Here is a 20023-nt window from a genome sequence, read left to right on the forward strand (position 1 = left end):
AGTAACATATTAGAGTAAAATTGGGAGTCAGAGGATGTAATGGTACAGGGAATGCAGCTGGACAAAAAATAGGGAGGATGGAACATGGGCAGAAGGGGAGAAGGGATCTGTGGGAGGATTTTGTCTGTGGTGGAAAAGAGAGGAAGGAAACAACATCAGAGAGAAGCTCTAGTCTAATAAACCTCCTGCGAGTACTGGCTGTTTGGCTGTTGGAGCCTGAAAATTTTCTCTCTGGGGGAACTTCAAAAAGGGGCTCCTTTCCGCATGTGTTCTCTGACGGAGTTAGTAAATATTAAAGTGTGAAATGGAGGAATTTTAGTCCTGCTTCAAGTACAAATCTCAGCAGAGCCCTAATTACAGAGTCACTAGGGTGCATCAATGTCCCCCGTCTGGGACCTACTGGAGCTGTCGCCACTATTTACGATACAGCCAGCATCTCTGTTTCCAGCACACTAGAACCTCAAAATCCCCATGCCAGGAAGGATGAGGTGTCTGCTTTCTTAAAGAGCTTCAATGCCGTTCGCTGAAGCACAGCGGGATACTCTGAAGGGAAGAGGGGGAGTTCGTGGGAACATGGCGATGGATAGTGAACAACTGAAACGGATTGCTGGCATTCAGTACACTCTCTTAACATGTCCTTTTGTCTTTTCTCCTGGCCCAGGGCCGATGCAAGAGACGGTGAAGGATTTCTGGAGAATGATTTGGCAAGAGAACTCTGCAAGTGTTGTTATGGTCACCAACTTAGTGGAAGTCGGCAGGGTAAGGATGCCGTTTTCCCAACAGGTAAAGCCAAACCAGTGCTGGGCACGTTCCAGGCATGTGCAGGGAGGGAAACGCCTCTTGTTTGCTGTAGTTTGAGGAGTGAGGGAATGAATTACGCCGCTCGGGGTTCTTCCGTGAAATGCTAGATTTTGTAATACTTAGCTGCTTTCCTTCCAGACTAATAAGGATCTTGTTCCTGCTGTAAGTCTGGGCTTCAGTAGAGTTATACAAATTTATGCTAGCTGAGGAGCTGTTTCCTTTTTCACTACACAGGGAAAAATGTACTTCTGTAGTAATTATTCTTTACCTGTATAATTTTAATACATCTCTACCCACAAAATTCCGGAGGGGCAAGGACATGTGACTTGTGTTGAACCTGTTCAAAAGAGCTCTTTGCATGACACTTCAAAGCCTAGAGCTTCTGAAAGTTTCACAGTATCACTATCCCAGGGTAGTATAAGACCATGTGCAGCCGGCACCTGGGGCCACCCAGCAGGATTGGCCTCCCCAGCACCCACAGCTTCACTGTGGTTTGGGTGAACCAGAAGCTCCTGTGGCAGCACAGGACAATTGTCAAAGCCCAGGATGGGAGCAGACGTGGACAGTGCAAGAGGTACAGGCTGACCACCGCCGACTTAATACGAAAAAATGCTTCTCCCATCGTATTCTCCCCACTCCTGGTAGTCTTCAGGTTAGGGGCATTCTCAGCCAGAGACTGGATCACTTTGAAATTTTGCTGTGACGTTTTGTCTCCTCCCATTCCTTTGGTATGAAGACAAATTTACGTGACGGGTTACTTGCAACCCTTAGTAATTCAGCAGTTTCATATGTGCTTTCCTTCAGATCTCATGGTTGAATGCCACCTGCGCCTGTTGATTTGTTGTTATTTATTCTGTGTATTTTATCTTCTACTGACACCTCAGTTTGGGATAAACTCCTCTCTGTAAAAAGAATTTATGTTAATCATTATTTTTATATTTATTAAAACCTTTCTGATTATGACTGGGACTGGAATATGGAGACTGCCTTTCAGTAGCTAATTGGCTTAGCTTTTAGGTGCTGTTCCAGTCTTTTGTGTTACAGCAGTTAATAACTTACTAGTTTTTGTAAGCTTAAATAGCCCTTCTTCAGCCCTTCACAGCCCTGACTTGAATTTCTACCATTAGTTTTGCACGTGACTTCTAGAAGTAGCTAAGCTTGGGATGTATTTACATGATCACGAGATTTCTTTCTTGAGCCTCAGCTCAGGCATGTCACAGCTGGTAAAATGTCAAATTTGTGTCCACATCTGATAAGGAAAGCTTAGAGTCAAGCAAATGTAATGTATCAACAAGTGTCACACAGTCCATGTGAACTGAAATTCTGTAGCTAAACAGAGAGTTTGGAATTACAGTAGTATTAGAAAAAGCATTGATTTTAGTCAGAAGGATGGCAGGTAGTGACTGCCAGGTATTCTATAAACCTGATATATGTATATCATATTCTGTAAACATGGTATAAACCTTACATATATATATATGTATATATACAAGGCAATTTAAGGAAGACAGGGTAAGAGAGGAAAAGCTAAATGAATCTTTTGCATTGGTATTCACTGCAGAGGAAACGGAATAAATGTCCTCCCTGTAGTTTCTCTCTGTGGTAGAGGAGTTTTGAGCTAACTTATCTAATAGATTTTTACGGGGTCTGAACATCAGGGGAAAATGCAATTTGTGTTGAGCTTCAGCTTGAAAGTGGAGTAAAGCGTAGGTCAGCGCTGACTCAACTGGAGCTATTTCCTCTCAATATTTTCTTTGTGTTCCCAGGTAAAATGTGTTCGGTACTGGCCAGATGACACAGAAGTGTATGGAGATATTAAAGTCACGTTAATTGAGACAGAACCATTGGCAGAGTATGTCATACGTACATTTACTGTACAAAAGGTAAGGAAATCTCCAGTCAGCTGAAATCCTGATACAGCACTTCATTTGTCATCTGAAATGTGGACTCTGGGAAAAATATCCAGAATCCTCTTGAAGGTGGAGCTGTCAGTATTTGGATAGGTTTCACTCCAAAAATCTAAACTTCTGATGTAGCTTCCAGTTTTGGACAAATGATTTTGCATGAACATCTAGGTGTAGGCACAAAGGTAGACTCCATAGCGCATAAAGTCTAAATGCATCCAAAAGCCGGCAGGTAGTTGACAACCTGCCATGAATAATAACTGCTGTTTCACAGCAGCAAATTACAGATGACAAAAGATACCGTTAAACTAGATGTGAGGTAGGGTCCCTTTCTGACGGAGAAAAAAACATAATGAAGGCTGGACTGTAAGGCTTATCCACAAATCTGCAGGATTTGGAAGATTTTTCTTATGTTTCATTAGAAATTGCAAGTCTAAATGACAGAGTATTCCAGGTCTGTCCAAATCAAAGTGCAATCATTCAGTGGGTTGTTTTAAAGCTTTTCAAAAATTCTCACCGAGTGAACTTCTGCTGAGCAACACTGGGAATATTGTCCCAGTTTTCTAATACCCCAGCTCTGTATTTCATTGAACCACTGAGAAACTTGGTAAGAAGTGCTAATGCCAAAGGACATGCTAATGTCAAAATGCTGATGCCAGAGAACTTGACGTTAGTCTCCCCCTGTCACTGGGTTCCACGTACATCTTCTATATGGTAAAATGCTGTAGCTAACTGGCACCTCTTTGTTACCCTTTATGCAGCATATACCTGTGGTGTAGCAATAACCTGGTCTCATCAGAAAGGCCAAGAGTTGGGTCTGGGTACCAGTTTCAGCCCATTTCACCACTCACTGTAATCTCAAGCTGAGATTTTTTGACAGTAGGTATCAGAAAATCCGCTGTTGCCCGGCACATACCTACTCTGTAGGTTTCAATTCCCCAGTCTGTTGCTTCAACACCTTTCAATTAACATTAATATTCACTTCACTGAAAAGGATTTGAGAGAGTGACTTGATAGTGGTTTTGGAAATACCACCAAAGGAGACTGTGAATAAGTGCAGCCCTGGTATGCTAGGACTAAAGTCACCTTGTAAAGCTCCTGATCAGCTGGTGTTGAACTCTAGGACAAGTTTTACTAGGGAGCTGGCGTGTTCAGCCCGTGGCGCGAAGGAAAGGGAGCAGGGATCGGAATAGGCTGATGGCAACCTGATGGAGGAAAAACAGTGGCTGTGTTGTCTCCTCAGAAAGGCTACCATGAGATCCGAGAGATTCGGCAGTTCCACTTCACCAGCTGGCCGGACCACGGCGTTCCCTGCTATGCCACGGGTCTCTTGGGCTTTGTTCGACAAGTGAAGTTTCTCAATCCCCCTGAAGCAGGACCTATCGTTGTGCACTGCAGGTACGCAAGTGATTCGTCTTACCTTTCACTCCACCAGCTTTTTAAGCTTTTCTCCTTTCTCTTCTAGTGCCGCAATAATCAACTACATCTTGGTTGTTTAAGAGTATAGTTTGTCTCACAAGGGAACAGAGTGGAACCAGGTTCTCTGTTCCAAAGTGGCAGCTCTAGAGCTTAGCTGGCATGAACTGGAGATGATTTAAGTAGCTCGGTGAGGGCTATTAGGTGGTAGAAAATTTTCAGGTGGCCTGTGCACTCTTAGATGCTCATAGCCGAGCTAGGAAAATGGTGAATAGTTGGGACAGCCGTTCTGGTCGTTGCTTGCAGCAAACCTCCCATGGCAGAAGGGACAATGGCTACCAAAAAAGCACAGCTGCAGACAGGGAGCCTTAAAGCAACCTTGCCTTTCTGTGCCCATGAACACTGCACTTTTGCTTTGTACCTGGGTCAACGGTCTCATCTGCAACATAGCTCTGTCTTCCTGGGGGTGGATGCCGTCCACTGTGCATCATAGCTTCCTCCAAGCCCAAAAGCTGCTCAGTGCCTCCCAGCTAGTAAATGAAAGGAGAATGTGTGAGGAAAACTGCATTTTTTACAACTGTGAAAATTGAGACTGTTGAATTGCACGCTTGCTAACGCGGGCTGCTGCTGTTACTGTTGTGGGCTCCTCTGCACTGCCTTTTCCCAACTGAACTTAAAGCCCTGCTGTGCAAGGCACTATATAAATATGTAGTGTCCCTGACATGAAGAACCAAGTCTGAAATGCAGTCAGACATGCTAATGATGGGAGAGCAGAGACATGCGCCCAGACTGGCGTCAGAGCCAGGAAGGGAGCGCAGGTCTCCTGACTTGGACTGTCCTAATAATTATCAGATTTCTGCACGGATTTGCAGCATAAGAAAAGTTTGGGGGAGGGATTAGGCTGGATTGGATTGGGATTATACGATATGGGGATGATGCACTGAATCGGGAGGTGGTGACAGAGCTCCGAAAAAATTTAGTGAGCATTGGACATGCATAAACATCCTTCTCTCAGCTTCACAGGGAAAACAGTTGCTTTTGTAACCCATCAGTGAAGTTTATGTTTGTTACTTTATGATCTCAAATGCCAAGAAAGACATTGCTACCAAAGCAGAGTTTGAGTTTGTAGCAGCTACTTCCGCAGCGCTGTGACCACAGCTATGTGCACCAGTCCTACAGAGGAGACGGGGATGCAGCACAAGCCTAGAGAGCAGAGCTGGCTGTCCCAAAATCTCACCCCAAATCAATCCACCGGCAGTTACCTCATACTGCCAGGCTGTGCAATCAAGGAGAGAGAGAGAATACATCCCAAAACCACTTTAAAAATGAAAATCTAGTAAATCTTATCTTTTTTATAGTCTATTTTTTCAGCAAGGAGTGAATCAGATTTATAATAAAATATAGCTAAGCCCCAGGAGCTGACAGAAGGGAATTCTTGCACGGTTGAGGGCTTGAATTTGCTTCCTTGGAGCTGTGACATGGGTCTGGCCTTGGAAAGATTCATCATCACCAAGAAAGCAAGGAGAAATTTTTCATCCTTCATATTTTAATGAATAAATGCCATTTCCTCTCTGTTATTTATCTGCTTTCGAATTTTAATGACTTGCTTTAAGTAGTAATTACCAAATTCTCCCTACCGATGCCTTGCTGGATAATGCTACTGTTCGATATTTATGAAGTGCCAGAGTCCTCTAAATATAGAAATGTTATAACTATTTGTTAAAATTCTGAAAAGCTGGGAGATAAAGGGAGAGGAAATGCTGCTTATTCATTAAAATTCTGCAAATGAAAAATATCTTCTCTCTATTCAGCAGTTGATTAATCTGGTCCATTAATTTATGGTCATTCATATCTCCTTGCTTTTGGCTCTGCTGGACGTTCATGCAACTGAAGTTTCCCTGATTCTGGCTGAGTTTTCCTTCTTCCTTCTTCCTCCAGAGCAGCATGAAGACTCCCTCCTCTGTCTGTCCTTCCCACCTAAACAGCTTGGACTATTTCCCAGGAGGAAAGGGGGACACAATGACAACACAGAGGGACACACTGACAACATAGTAGGAGATGGCCCAGTTCTCACAAGCAGCGGGGGATTCTAAAATGAAGTTTTTTAGTAGCCTTGAGCTCCTTTCTCTACAATTTTACAACCTGCCCCTCAATATCACCCAGTTCTGGACCCAAAAGTGCTCTAATGCAAAAGGGAAAGGAGATGTTTGAGGTAGAGGACTAAGCATCTTTCATCAGGCCCACCTGGGTAAATATGTGTGATTTCTAAGAAGCCCATGAGGGGAAAAAAGGAAAAAACAAACAAACAAACAAAAGCTTTGAAAAGCTTTTTTCTGGAATTGTATTTACTTGCAACCTGGAGGCTGCTCTCCTGTATCGTTTGTGCTGATAGATGTACAGCTGAACAGGCCTGTAAAATCATGATGAATTTTTTCCTCGAATAATTTTTCTGTTAATGTTCAAGAAAACAAAACTTTTTTTTTTTCTCCTGCTGCCTGGGTCCATTCCCCTTTGAAGAAACTTTTCACCTCCTTCTCTTAAATCCTGAGCTGATTTAGCCACACAGAAAAATCAACCCATTAGAGAGAGAGGAGCAGCTTCCAAAAGAAGACAGCTGTGTCTGTGCTACAGTTATTTTCTCCTCTTCAAAGCCCTGCCTCTCCACGGTCCATTGATCATGCAGGCTTTAATTGTGTTTTTTTTTTCTTTTTTTAGTGCTGGGGCTGGGAGAACAGGATGCTTTATTGCCATTGACATCATGCTTGACATGGCAGAGAACGAAGGCGTGGTAGATATATTTAACTGTGTGCGAGAGCTGCGCTCCCAAAGGGTCAATTTGGTACAGACGGAGGTAGGTGCCAGCAGATCTCCTCTTACAATGTACTGCTTTCCTGTCGGCTCCCCGGCTCACCGGGAGCCCAGCAATTCATTAAGTCGAGGCTTGCTTCCACTGTGCTGTGATTATACCGGACTGTCTGTGGCTAACCGTGGCCAGATGTCCTCTGAATCGCATTCACGGGCATCTCCTGAATGCCTGCAAGACAGGAGGGCAAATCTTGAAGTTCAGGCCTTGGCAAGGCTGTTTAATTCTGTTCTCACTTTATAAAAAAACTCGCTCGTGAATCCTCTCCTGTCTCGTTCACAGGTATATTGCAGACTCAGGTAGTACCTGTTTTATATTGATGACTAGCTTAAGAAATGAGTGAAACATCCTCAGTTTCAACTTTGAGGTCCTGATTAAGCAAGCTGCTCCATCACATACATTTTGTAGCTGCGCAGACTTCCAGGGAGCTGCTGTCATACTACAGAAGTTTTATACCTGTACTTTAATACTTTCCCTTCCTGAGGGTCAAGGCAATAGTCTGAAACAGAGCAGGTCTTTTAACTCAGCTGGGCTTCATATCTCATATGTAGTTCAGGAAAGAGCTTTACACAGAATACCAGGCATCTCCAAAAGTCAATTAGAAAAGATAGATGGAGTAGACCTTCTGGCACAGTTAGTGTTGCAGGTGTTGTAGTATGCCCTAGCCGTAGTCCATTCCTGACAGCGAAGGGAGCGTTGCCTCGTGCTTGTGAACAGAAAAGCTTTGCACGTGGATTTCCTCCTGGGCCCATCCCCGTTTTGCCCCAGCATCCAGAGATTGGTGACTTTGCATCATGCTTTTAAATTTGAAAGGAATACGAGGCTTCATGTTCAATGATGGATGAAATATGCTCTGAAAGCTGTCACGTTGCACACTGTGTAATTTGCACATGAAACAGAGCCAGATATGCATATCAGGCATAAAGAAAAAAAGACAGCCTAGATTATTTAACTCGACTGTGATATTTCATGATCTGTGTTGAAAATATGATTTTAATGTCTTGTCCCCTTCCCTGTCCAGGAGCAGTATGTGTTTGTCCATGATGCCATTTTGGAGGCATGTCTCTGCGGCAACACGGCCATTCCAGTCTGCGAGTTCAGATCCATATATTACAACATCAGCAGACTAGATCCGCAGACCAATTCCAGCCAGATAAAAGATGAATTTCAGGTAATTTCTTACGCCTGTCTTGGTCATTGCAGTTGGTGTATTAAATGTGTGTTTAATCAATTTCTTCTTACTATTTGACAATTTCCAACAGAGCAGAGAAGGGGGACACTGAGCCAGGGGCTGATTTCAGGTGATTTTTGTTGGGTTACTGCTGGATCAGGTTGAAGTTCGTGTTTAAGCATAGGCTTTTCAGCCTTCGGCAAAGAAAAATTTTCCCATCTCTTCGACAGAGCAAGGGTGTTAATTTTCACAGATAACATTGGACTTTCTCATTCCAACAAATATATTGTTGTTCATTTACTTCTGTAATTTATGCAGAAACATTTGTGCCTCAAGGACCCTTATTAACTGGCTCTTGGCTTGTATGCTGTTCCCCTGTCCTGACTAGTCATTCAGCTTGCTAACGTCCTTTCATACAAATGAGAAAGTGAGCAGTGAGCATTACTTTTTCTAGTACTAATTTTCAACAGACTGAAACCCTTAGCTCACTACGTACTTTTTCGCAAATACCTGGTGGCCAGAACTGAAGTGACATATCATAAAACTCATAACTAGGGGAGTCGTGCGGTTTGCCTGGGGCAAGCAATGATGGGGGGGCCACTCCGTCTTTTGCTAACACTATTGCTTAACCCATCCTAATAAACTGAGGCTTAGGACACTGTGGCCGTGAGCCAGTTGTACCTCTTGCGCAGGAAAGGACTCTCCCTCCAGAACAGTGAGCTGAACTTGCCACTCTTATTCCTGAGGTTTTTGTAAATTCTTTCAGGATTTTAAACCGGCTTCAGTGTGTGTGTGGAAAAACATAATATTGTGACAAATTTGGGGCAAAGTGAGTTGGAATGTAAAGAGAGGGAGAGCGCTGCTATTTATTAAGGCTGTTTTAGTCAACGGTAAAAAGGTGGAGAACCCTCTAGCAGTAGATGTCCCTCATACCCCAGCAAAGTGTCTTCTGCAGTTGTAGAATGACTTCTAGAAGCCCCAGTGTGGGTCAGATGCCTTTGCTGCTCCACAGCTTTTCCTCCCTCTCTACACAGAGGGGTAATTTGTTCTTTATTTGAAACCTTACAGACAAACAGGGTTGGCATAGTGAGATAAAAATTGTGGATCCCAACTGATGGCAGTTCAAGTAAAAAATCTGGTTTTATCCCATGATATCAGATCTGTAAAAGTGTTTCTGGTTCTGGATGCCTGGTGTGAAGGAACCAAAGCCTAACTTTATCAAATGCTGTTGTGCTATTAAAAAAAATGACACCGCTTGCTGTGCTTATTTTGTCATGATATGAGACAAGATTTGTCGCTTGTGTGCTTGTTCTTTTGAGCTGCCAGGGGCTGGCAGCTCCTATGGGAAGGAAAAGCTCCTCTGTACTTTGCATAAGAGGTTTGTTCTCTGTCTAGTTGTAGAATGCTCTTTTTACAGGATTTTAGCTTAGAGCGTTCTTCAGCCCTAAATGCCTGGATTCAATGCAGAGCACATTATCTCTTGCTACAGTCTTTATGAACCAGTTGATCTAACTGTAGAACTGTTAGTAATCTGTATTATGTTGGTCCCTCTGGTCCTCAGGTAAGACTGGATGGTTTTCTCGCATAGTGCACGTTGCCTGAACGTGTAGCGGCTCTGCTTGAGAGAGCTTTTAGAGTCTGACTAAGCACAAAAACAAGGTAGAGAGGGGAAGGACATAAAGTAGAGGGGTAAATCACTAACACATCCCCTGCCTACTCATTTGCACTGTCAGAGGTTTGCGATTTCATGTGGCTCCCTCTGCCAGGCTGCCCGCTTTCCATTTCTGGACAAAGGGACTTCTACATGCAGCCTACATAATATAGAGCAGCAATATTATTTCTAATTCTGTGCTTCATGCATTCTTGCATATTAGATTGTTTTCCTCATAAAAATGAGGAAGGTCATTCATAACCTCTCTGGCAAGCTCTGTGTAAGAATTTTTGGCCCCCTAAATTTTTGTGCGTTCATGTGATGGTTGCAAAGGAATTCACTCTATTAATACATGGAGTTGATTCAGGAAAGGACACATGACCAGTAAACGTAGAATGACATCAGATCACCCCTGGTCTACCAAGACTTAAGAGACAGTGTTAAAATGCATTTGCTTCGATTTGCTGTTCCTGACCCCTGCTAGGCTCCCTGGACTGGTTTGTCAGGAGGCCCCCACAATGGTTAACACAAAAGAAAACTAGATTTAAAGAAACACATTCCATCATGCTGTGGGAAAGACAGAAAAGGGTAAAGGCCTGACAGCCAGACCCCAGAGATGTGGTATGACTAGGTAAGGGAAGCATCCTGTGCATCTCTCCAAAAGGAAAGCAGCAATCTAAATAATATAGACAGCAACGTAACTTTCTCCTGTTTAAAAAAAAATACTTCTTTTTTTTAATATCTATTGCTAAGATGAATCAGCTGGGAACCACCAGAGGGCTTGAACTTGGCCTTGCCTGCTGGGTAGGCCAGGTCAATCCTCGCAGTACTTCTGCAGAGAATCCCACCAAAGAGGGAGAAGGATGTCTGATTCCACCCTAAAGATGGTATAAACACAAGGAAGTTTCACTTAGTGACAGGGGCAGAGCTGCAATTTGCAGCTGTGACAGCTGTTTCCTATCTCTAAGAAGGAACAGAAACGTCATCTAACTGCTGTGGGATTTTAGAGCTGGGAATTGTTAAAACTTCTGTAGATGAAATCCCTAAGGGGAAAAAAAAAGCATCTTAGAACTTGTTTAGTGCCCTAAATTCATGCTAGACTTAGGGTGTTTAAAAGAGCACCTCCGGAGCACGTGCAAAACAATGTATTGTAACAGTAACAAGCTCCTCAGTGCTTACTCTTTTTCATATTCTCTGGGATTTGCTATTCTAAATAGTTTTAAAATAAGCTAACTGTGTAGAGACACCTTTTAAGAGGTAAATTCAAAGATACTCAGCCTGCATCTGTCTGTCTTTCCCTTCTTCCCTCCCCGTTTTGCAGACTCTCAATATTGTGACGCCACGTGTTCGGCCAGAAGACTGCAGCATCGGGCTTCTGCCGAGGAACCATGACAAGAACCGCTGCATGGATGTGTTGCCCTTGGACCGGTGCCTGCCTTTTCTCATCTCTGTGGATGGTGAATCAAGCAATTACATCAATGCTGCACTCATGGATGTAAGCAGCACTGTAGAGTCCACACTGGTCCTAGTTTGCGTTGAATCTATTCACTTGGGAGTTTAGGGGGTTTTTTTGTTTTTTTCTGGGAGAAGTGGATCCAAAGCAAAAGGTATTTTTTTTCTCCAGTTTCTCGGGCTGACATCTCAAAACCACAACAAAGCCACATGAATTTTGTCACCTTCACAGAAATGCAAAAATGGGTCACATAGAACATGGTTTATCACAATACCTCGTAGTTTCGCTTCACACTGGTGGAAAATTTTTGACTAAGAAGCCCATCAGCATGCAGTCTGGAGTTGCATCTTAGAAAGGCAGATGGACAAAAAAGCAGTGGGACAACTCTTCCCTTGCACTGATTGATGTGGAAGTTGGAAGAGAAATGTTCACCAGGAGAAATTGCCAGCTCAGCTTTTTGAAGAGAATAGTTTGCAGTGTGGAGAGAGTGATTTATTTGAGCCTATGCAGTTAAGACTATGGGAGTGCAGGGATCAGATGTGCAAAGAACTTTAGGGCTGAAGGTTATGAGTTAAGCTGATGTGAATCTGTCTGAAGGCATTTTCCCTTGCTTTGTTTATAGGCTAGAATCTTGCAGGACAGGTCATTTGTGTATGGTGAGTTATGTTGATAGCTTCTTTTTTGCTATGATGCCTAACTGCCATTGGACACAAATGCCTGTAAAAGCCCCTAATTATTGCAGTTGGAGTATGTGTAAGTATGATCTAGGGTGAAGTGTCATCATTTTTTTCTGAGTAATGTTGAATAGGGTCAGTCTTTTTTAATTTTGTTCGGTCCATAATTCTTTGGGGAACAGTGATACTCCTGTATTGAAGAGGTGAAGTCAGATGGTCGTGGAATGGATTTTGGTTTTTTTCAGAAAAGTTTTGATGTTTTCATTGCAAATGTGCCTGAGGAAACAGTTTTTCTTTTTTTTTTTCCTTTTTAATGTGTTTTGTGCTTTGACAAATCGGCTGAAGCACACTCAGTTCTCCTCTGATTTCTCAGAGCTTGTGAATGTGCACATTTCAGCCTGCATTACTTCAAACCTGCACTACCCTTCCCTACAAAATTTCTGCCACTTAATATTTTTTTGTGTAAGGAGATGTTTCACCTGTCATTGAAATTCAGCCACCTATGATGTTCTCTGACACTCCTTTATCCTTTCGTAGAGGAATCAATAGCTCTTGAAATAGTCATGTATCAGCCTAAATCCCAGATCTTCCTGGGCTGTTCCTGCTGCAGACAGACCTTGCAATTTTTTGTTTTCCAGTCACTTAACATCTGCAGGTTTGTACTGGACATGGACTCTGCAAGGGACCTTCCATCCCATCTAGCCTTGAACTAGCATTTGTTCTTCCCTTGTGTGAAGATTGGCATGTCCTAGGGAACACTTGGCCACATGGACCCCCAATGCTGATCATTTCATTTACTACTCCCTTACAGGTTTCTCATGTTTATCTTTTTTTTACTTCTCTCCCAGTTCTTACTTGAGTTGCAGAATGCTCTGCATTTTACTTGAAGGTTGTGATGGAGGGAGTGGTAGAGCAGGAAGGGTAATGGAGCACCTAGAATGATTACCGTTGGGTTTCCATGGGTTTGGAAGCATAAATCTCCAGCTGTTGTCTCAGGAAAACAGTCTGGCAGGCTGCTCGGGACTGCGTTCAGCAAAGTTAGTCTTGGACACAGAATGCCATATGGACCTGCTTCCAGAGCCATTGAGGCTCTGGACAAGACAGAGTCCCTCAGAAGGTGAAGCACTTCATCTGGGCTTCCAGTTCAAGCTGTGCTGAAGACTGTTTCAGTCTGTTGACTGCAGAGCTTAAGAAACTGGCCTCTTATGCCTTCAGTTAGCTTTTGGGAATACCCATACCAGTTAGCTCCCAGGAATACCAGTTAGGGAGTACCTGTACTGACTGCCATCCAGCCCAGGCTCTCAGCTCTATCCTTTTGTCATTCACTTGAAGGAATTTCTCAATAAGGATGAAGGAACCGACTCAATTGAAAGAAAAAGTGTTAGCCTACATGCTATCTGGATTTGAGCAAACCCTTTGAGAACAGGGCCAAAGGGCCGCTGCTGTCCACAGAGGACAGAAATTCTACTCAGGAGATTTCAAGACTCTCTTAGCCTTTTCTCTTCACGTCCTCTGTCCCTTTCAAGTCAACAGACCTTAGGGTCTTTGTTGTGACAACCATTCAGTGTCACGTTTGCATCAACAAAATGCCTTGCTAAGAAGAAAGGTGAAAGACTGTCCCTCTCCTTCCCCTTCCCCTAAAGCAGCTGAACATGCTTCTTAAGCAAAGGGGCAGTACTTGCGTGTCTAATTCATGCCATACGCAAGCGCTAGTAGCTTTGTATTTAACACACATGTCTTGGAGAAAGATGGAAGTATTTTCTTTCCAAGGTCTTACCAATGCTCTCTTACATGACTAATTAACATCTCAGTGTGTCAGTTCCTTCCCTTTAAAACAGGACAGTGAGGCTGGCTCCTCACTTATGGCAAAGAAACAGGTGGGCTGTATTTCTTTCTTCTCCTACTGGCAAAACCTACAAACAGATAATACTTTCATCTGACTGTTCAGCCAATTATGCAGTCAGCTATATTGGTGCATAATGAAATAAATTAGCAGAAACATTACCATTTTTGTGACTCTAGGGTTTGCTTTTGGAGGGGAGGATGAAGGAAATAAGTTTCGCCATTTTATGTACTGCTCTGTTGCCTTTCTTTCTTTAAATCCATAGCTTTAAATCCATATTGGTGCTCCTAGGTTTGAAAGACAGAGTAGGAAGAAAGAGGAAAATCCATTCCAGACTGCTGGTTTCCCAACAGTTTTCCTTTTCTGTCTCTTTACTTCATTTCCCATCACCCTCCTCACACATGTGCACTCAAAAGCATGTTGCAGCCCCCTTGCAAACTTGTTAGAAAGGTGCAGAAGGTGCGCGGCACACTCTCCTGTCCCCAGTGTAGTCCACTCGGCATTTCCACCCACAACCGGCTCACGTGGAGGAGAAATTGCAAGCCCTAACAACTGTCATCTTAATACTGTGGGTATTTCTTTCTTTCTGTATTGTAAAATCAAAATCTTAATTTGTCTTTTACCAAGCATTGTTGTTCCTTTTAATTCAAGTCTGCTTCACAGTCGTACAGCACAGACGGTTGTGCAGGTTACAGGCTCACCTAAGCATTGCCCGCCGCAGCGGGAAGGCGATAACGCTCTGAGCCTGTCCCCATTGCTCCGCAATCTCAGCACACCTTGCAGAGATGCACAAACACGGCTGCGCGGAGCCTGGGAGCACCATTCCCCTCCCTTCCCAGCCCAGGAGGCCAAGGCCAGAGGGCTTTCATGAGGCGGAGGAATAGCGCCAGCCGTTGAATGCCAGTCTGCCAGACTCTGAATGCTGCCCCACATGCTCTTACGGGACTTCTGTAAATCCAGATGAGCCATTTCTGTGGCACTGTGCCACCAGGGAGCAATAGCAGACGGGGAACTAATCCCTTCTGTAGTTCCTAGAGTCCCCAGCAGCAGAAAGGATAACATTTTGCTTCCAGCTATTTTCTTGCTAATTATTAATATTACTACTAGTAGTAGCAGTAGTAGTAAGAGTAGAATTAGAATTATTTGCTGAGTCTCAAAATATAAATAATTGATTTGGGTAATCTCTGCTCTTGTGACACTCCTTTAATGAAATGTCTTCATTGGGAGCAAAAGAATCCCATTATGAGACATTCATTCATTGCACAGCGATAACAAGGAGAAGGATATGTGATTTGTATAATCTGGTTAAATGGCTCAGATTGCCTAGCCATAGCCTCCTGGGTATAATATTCGTTTGAATAAAAGTTGATTGAATTTTTTTTAACTAATCTTATTCTTTTGTTAGAGCCACAAGCAACCTGCTGCCTTTATTGTAACCCAGCACCCTCTGCCCAACACCGTAACAGACTTCTGGAGGCTGGTGTTTGATTATAACTGCTCCTCCATCGTGATGCTGAATGAGATGGACGCAGCACAGGTAAGTCATTTTTTTCAGCGTTTTTGTTATGTGGCTTTCTTCTCAAATCCAAAGGATTTTGAGGGGAATCTCTGCTGCCATTTTCTTGTAGTTAAAAAAGAAAAATTACAAAAGGGGAACTGGAAAGGAATAAATAAGGTTTTAGGGTACAACAAAAGATAAAGGCCAGATCCACAAAGATATTAAGGTGCTTGGCTCCTGCTAAGGCAGCTCATTCTCACAGCAGTTAGCAGGGATTAGCTATCTAAGTACATTGTATTTGCAGACCTATGACTCCCTCCCAAACCTGCTTTCTTCTCTTTCTTATTTTCCTTTTTCTTTGGTTCAGAAAAATGTAATCCCCTACCCAGAACCTCAGTGTCTTCATGCTTGCCCATCACTTTTTGAGATCCCAACTAGAACTGCAACAGTGTGGTCAGCAAGCCTGTTCCTGTGGCATTCCAGAAGAATGGAAGCAAGAGAGATGCTGAAATCAGCTTGAAGGAGGTTAAGAGCCTTTTCCCTGAGATTTCCAATGAAATTCTATAGGATAGAGAAGTGTAGTTATTTGGTGTACTTTCTGGAGAAGCATATGATGCTATGTGTTTTTTTTCTTTTTGGAGTTGTGTGGGAGTTGATTTCTTACCGAACGTAACGTTATTTCAGAAGTAGGTCTTGCTGGGTGAGGAGTGGTTCCCGTTCCTTCTGTACGAGAATTGCTAGCCACCTTGCTGATGAGTGGCAGAAGATAATAGCTTTCAAAAAAGGATAATCATGTAATTTGTATAAAGAGTGCATTTGGCATTGCTAATTCATCCATTACGGCACTCGTTAAACATGAGAAGAAGAACCCTCAAGTACTTGGTACTTTATGGCTTAATTTTTCATTTGTCTCTTCGCTGCCTTCAGAATCTTACCACATTCGAAGACAGTGAGATTATTGGGCCCTTTTTTGATGGTAATGGAGAAACCAATCACACTTTCATTGAGGCGGTCTCCCTTCAGGGTGAGAGCTGGGGGATTTTGTTTCGATGTGCAGCCGGAGTGCTGCGTTCCAGCCTTTCTGCCGCGGGCTCTCCTGGCAGCCAGCGCCCAAGTCCTGATGCTCTTGTGCGTTTCGCATCACTGATCAGATCCCCACAGCTTGCTTCTGAGTCCTGGCATTGAATCCAGACATGGATTTCATCTTTTTCTTTTTTCTGATGCTTTAAAGAAATGCGCCTTCTGGAAACTAGACACACTTTCTCACACTTTGTTCTCGAAAAACAGGAAATTATCAGCCTCAGAACAGTATTGTTCTTGCTGACTATCTCTATGCACAAGACTTCACCTGCCTTGTTTTTTGTCCTGGCAGTTTCGGTTTTTAAGAGATAATTTGTAGGCACAGAGAAGTAGATTTGGCAATGCATAAAGTCAGTTTGACAATTATCTAGCATGGCGTCAGCTAGCTTAAGTCTGCAGCCAGTACCAAAAACATACTCCTAGCTTCTGCACAGCTCACATCTCCTTAGCTATCAGACAAATGCTCTGAGAGGAGATCGGTAGGCTGCTTGACAGTCTGAATGAGGAGTAAAGATGGCCTTCAAAGGAGGACTTGCTTATGTAGTCTTGGCTTGCTTTTTAGTCTTGCAAAACTAACAAGGGCAAAGATGCATAAGATTGCATGACTATCCCACCCAAATTTTATCCCATATGATCAAAGGATAATGGGAATGCAGAATTAATGCAGTGGCGTGCACACACTTGACGTCATTAGTGACAATGATTGAACTTGAATAGCTTGAGATCAAGTTCAAATGAGCATCTGGGGGTTTCAAAACTTCTCAAAATTACACTTGAAAATAGGAAGAAGAAAGCACAAAGAAATACAATCTCAGCAGAAACTGCTAATGAGATCTCATACAAAATATTTTTTTGCCACAATCTATTTCCAGATGGATTTCACATACTTAGATTGAAATCTGTGTGGTTAGGATTTTTTTATACTTTCAATTCAGTAACATCAGCATGAGCGAAGATTGGGCATTTAAAAAGAAAATAAAAGAATTCCAGGATTGGTTACGGATTTGAACTGGATATAAATTTGAATGGAAAGAAGACTTATCATAAGGTTCCTTATTAATAGTTAATGTGCTTTCTGTTTCTTGTGGTGTTTTCACTAGCTCTGCATGCAGTACTGGCCGGAGAAGACATCCTGCTGTTATGGCCCCATTCAAGTAGAGTTTGTTTCAGCAGACATTGATGAAGATATCATCAACCGGATATTCCGGATCTGCAACATGGCCAGGGTAAGATCAGTGAAATACAAGATTGCTCATTTGTTCTGTAAAATATATTTTAGCTTGAGGAAGAGCCGGAACTGAGAGTTGTGGTTTAGAGATGCTGAATCTCTCACCTCGGAACAGGATTCTAGTGCAAAATTGAGTAGCTAATTCCTTCAATTAACATTTAGTTACATCAGTCTACATCAGTAAGATGCTCTTGGCTGAAAGCAGCAAGTGGATGATATGAGCTGGAAATCTGCATTTAAATGGAATGCATTTTCTGTGTGTATTTGAGAACAATTAATCACCTAGTAGCCAACGTAAAACCATCAATATTGTAAGAAATAAACTAGGATATTGTCAACTGCTCTCCATCTGTCAGCCACTATGCGGGATATTTACAGTGGCTTTGTCTCTGAAGACAGATGCAGTGTTTACTGGCTGGACTGGGATTCCCAGTTGCCATTGTTTCCCCATGAATAAGCAACTGCCATTTCTGCAAGCAGCTTCTTGTCTGACTCCTTCAGCCTCGGGGTAGCTGAAATGGTACTGACAAAGTTTATCTGCACACTGGACCCAAACAACGCAACTTAAGGGCTGCAGTGGTCAGGATTTCAGTAGAGGATTTTTCACTCAGTAGTAGTTGTTTCCCAGATTGATTATATGTCTGGTTTTTTTTTCCTTTTCTTTTTTTAATCAGAAACGGAAACAGGCTCCAGAAATTACATTTCCATCCTATTTAACGCATCAGTCTCTGATCGTGTGGTAGAGTCTAAGCAGCAATTCAGTTATGCCGTTACAGAATGAACCTTGTGGTCCATTTACATGAGTGGCTAAATCAGATACATATTCACCTTGCCAGTATCCCAAGGCAACTGCTTCTGAACCAGGGACAGCCCTGACAACAGGTCGCTAATAACACTAAGCCTCTATGACTCCCACACTGCAAACTAGCTAGTAAATGCATAGCTTACAGGGTGGTTGCTGTAAATTCATGGTTCTCTGCACCCGTCTGTATTCAACAACAACAGCTTTACTAAAATCTTTATGAGCATCCTTTCCTTCTATGGTCCCCAGAGATATTTTGAGAGTGGTCTTTGCCTTTAGCTCAAATGGCACAACTGACCTCCAGCGCAGGCTACCAGGAAAGATGTATATGACCTATTCTTACAGTTTGATGAGACTTGATTCTCTATAGTAAACAGGGATCTTGAGCACCTAGTTTTTGCCCAGCTCTGTAATACCTGAGATCACCATTATCTCCAGGCTTTTCCAAAGTCCTTGTTCCCCACTGTGTCAGGTATCCAGAGTGAAGGTGGCTAACACTGATGACAGCAAATTCAGAGGAGACAGTGCTACATAACCAGTACATCCTGCTTTACCCTCTCTCTGCTTTTTGACCCATTTCATTTATCATCATGAAAATGCTATTTGTTTTAGCCCCAGGATGGATACCGTATCGTTCAGCACCTGCAGTACATTGGCTGGCCAGCATACAGGGACACCCCTCCTTCCAAACGCTCCCTCCTGAAGGTGGTCAGAAGGTTGGAGAAGTGGCAGGAACAGTATGACGGGAGGGACGGACGCACTGTTGTCCACTGCCTGTAAGTCAGACTGGAAAATGTTTGCGACCTTGCATGTGCTGTCTGACGAGCACTGATTATAGATCTGGAGATCTGGTGGGCTGCCAGGCTTCCGCTGGGGAAAATGAAGTTAAATTACATTTGCAATACAATTCAAGTTGAATATTGTGCTACAGCCTAGCATCCTGGCCCAGAGACTTCCTGAGCATAATGAGGAGTAGGCAAAAAGGTCTGTTGCTTCGTGTCGTGTAAATGGGGCTTTAGGTAGACCTCATGGTTGCAGCCCAGACCCACAGAAGCAGCAGTGCTAAGTGTCCAGCTCTGGTCATGGCAGGGCTTCTCCTGTTGTGTGGCCAGGTCAGCAGGAGCAGCGCTGAGGTCCTGGGGCCGTCTGCTGCTGCCAGGGATCGACTTGGCCCTTCCATCCCCATCTCGTGCTGCACTGCTGCTGTCCGTTTTTTCCACTACTTAGGCCTTGGCTAGCTTTACCTATCACCTCTTTCCTTCTGCACCTAGGAATGGCGGGGGACGCAGTGGCACCTTCTGTGCCATCTGCAGCGTGTGTGAAATGATCCAACAGCAAAATATCATCGATGTGTTCCACATAGTGAAAACGTTGCGAAATAACAAATCCAACATGGTGGAGTCGCTGGTAAGTTCCTGCACCTCACCCACCCAGCGTATGCAGGGGGACTTTAGGAGAGCTAAAGAGCTTCCTGGCTTAGCTTTGTGAATCAAAACCAATCTTCATTTAACACCGTCAGAATTAAAGAGAGTCCCGTTGTTAGCGCATACAGTGTATCCACAGGTCTTCCTCCTCCTCTCCGTGAGGCGAGGGGGAGCAATGGACAGTGCCTCCCACATCCAGCTGCCTCCAGGAGCTC

At 43.4% G+C, this 20023-nt stretch overlaps 1 protein-coding gene across 1 annotated transcript in view; it reads left to right on the forward strand.

Annotated features, from left to right (window-relative positions):
* The window catches only part of PTPRT (protein tyrosine phosphatase receptor type T), a 478646-nt gene that overhangs the window by 450272 nt on the left and 8351 nt on the right, over positions 1–20023 (forward strand). The window contains exons 23-32 of the mRNA XM_064521396.1: positions 662–759; positions 2568–2684; positions 3949–4103; positions 6837–6972; positions 8006–8155; positions 11128–11301; positions 15182–15313; positions 17455–17580; positions 18997–19160; positions 19656–19791. Coding sequence (XP_064377466.1) covers positions 662–759; positions 2568–2684; positions 3949–4103; positions 6837–6972; positions 8006–8155; positions 11128–11301; positions 15182–15313; positions 17455–17580; positions 18997–19160; positions 19656–19791 — 1388 coding nt within the window. The remainder of the gene's footprint in view (positions 1–661; positions 760–2567; positions 2685–3948; positions 4104–6836; positions 6973–8005; positions 8156–11127; positions 11302–15181; positions 15314–17454; positions 17581–18996; positions 19161–19655; positions 19792–20023) is intronic.

This window comes from Dromaius novaehollandiae, chromosome 16 (assembly GCF_036370855.1).
Source record: "Dromaius novaehollandiae isolate bDroNov1 chromosome 16, bDroNov1.hap1, whole genome shotgun sequence".
Lineage (NCBI taxonomy): Eukaryota > Metazoa > Chordata > Aves > Casuariiformes > Dromaiidae > Dromaius > Dromaius novaehollandiae.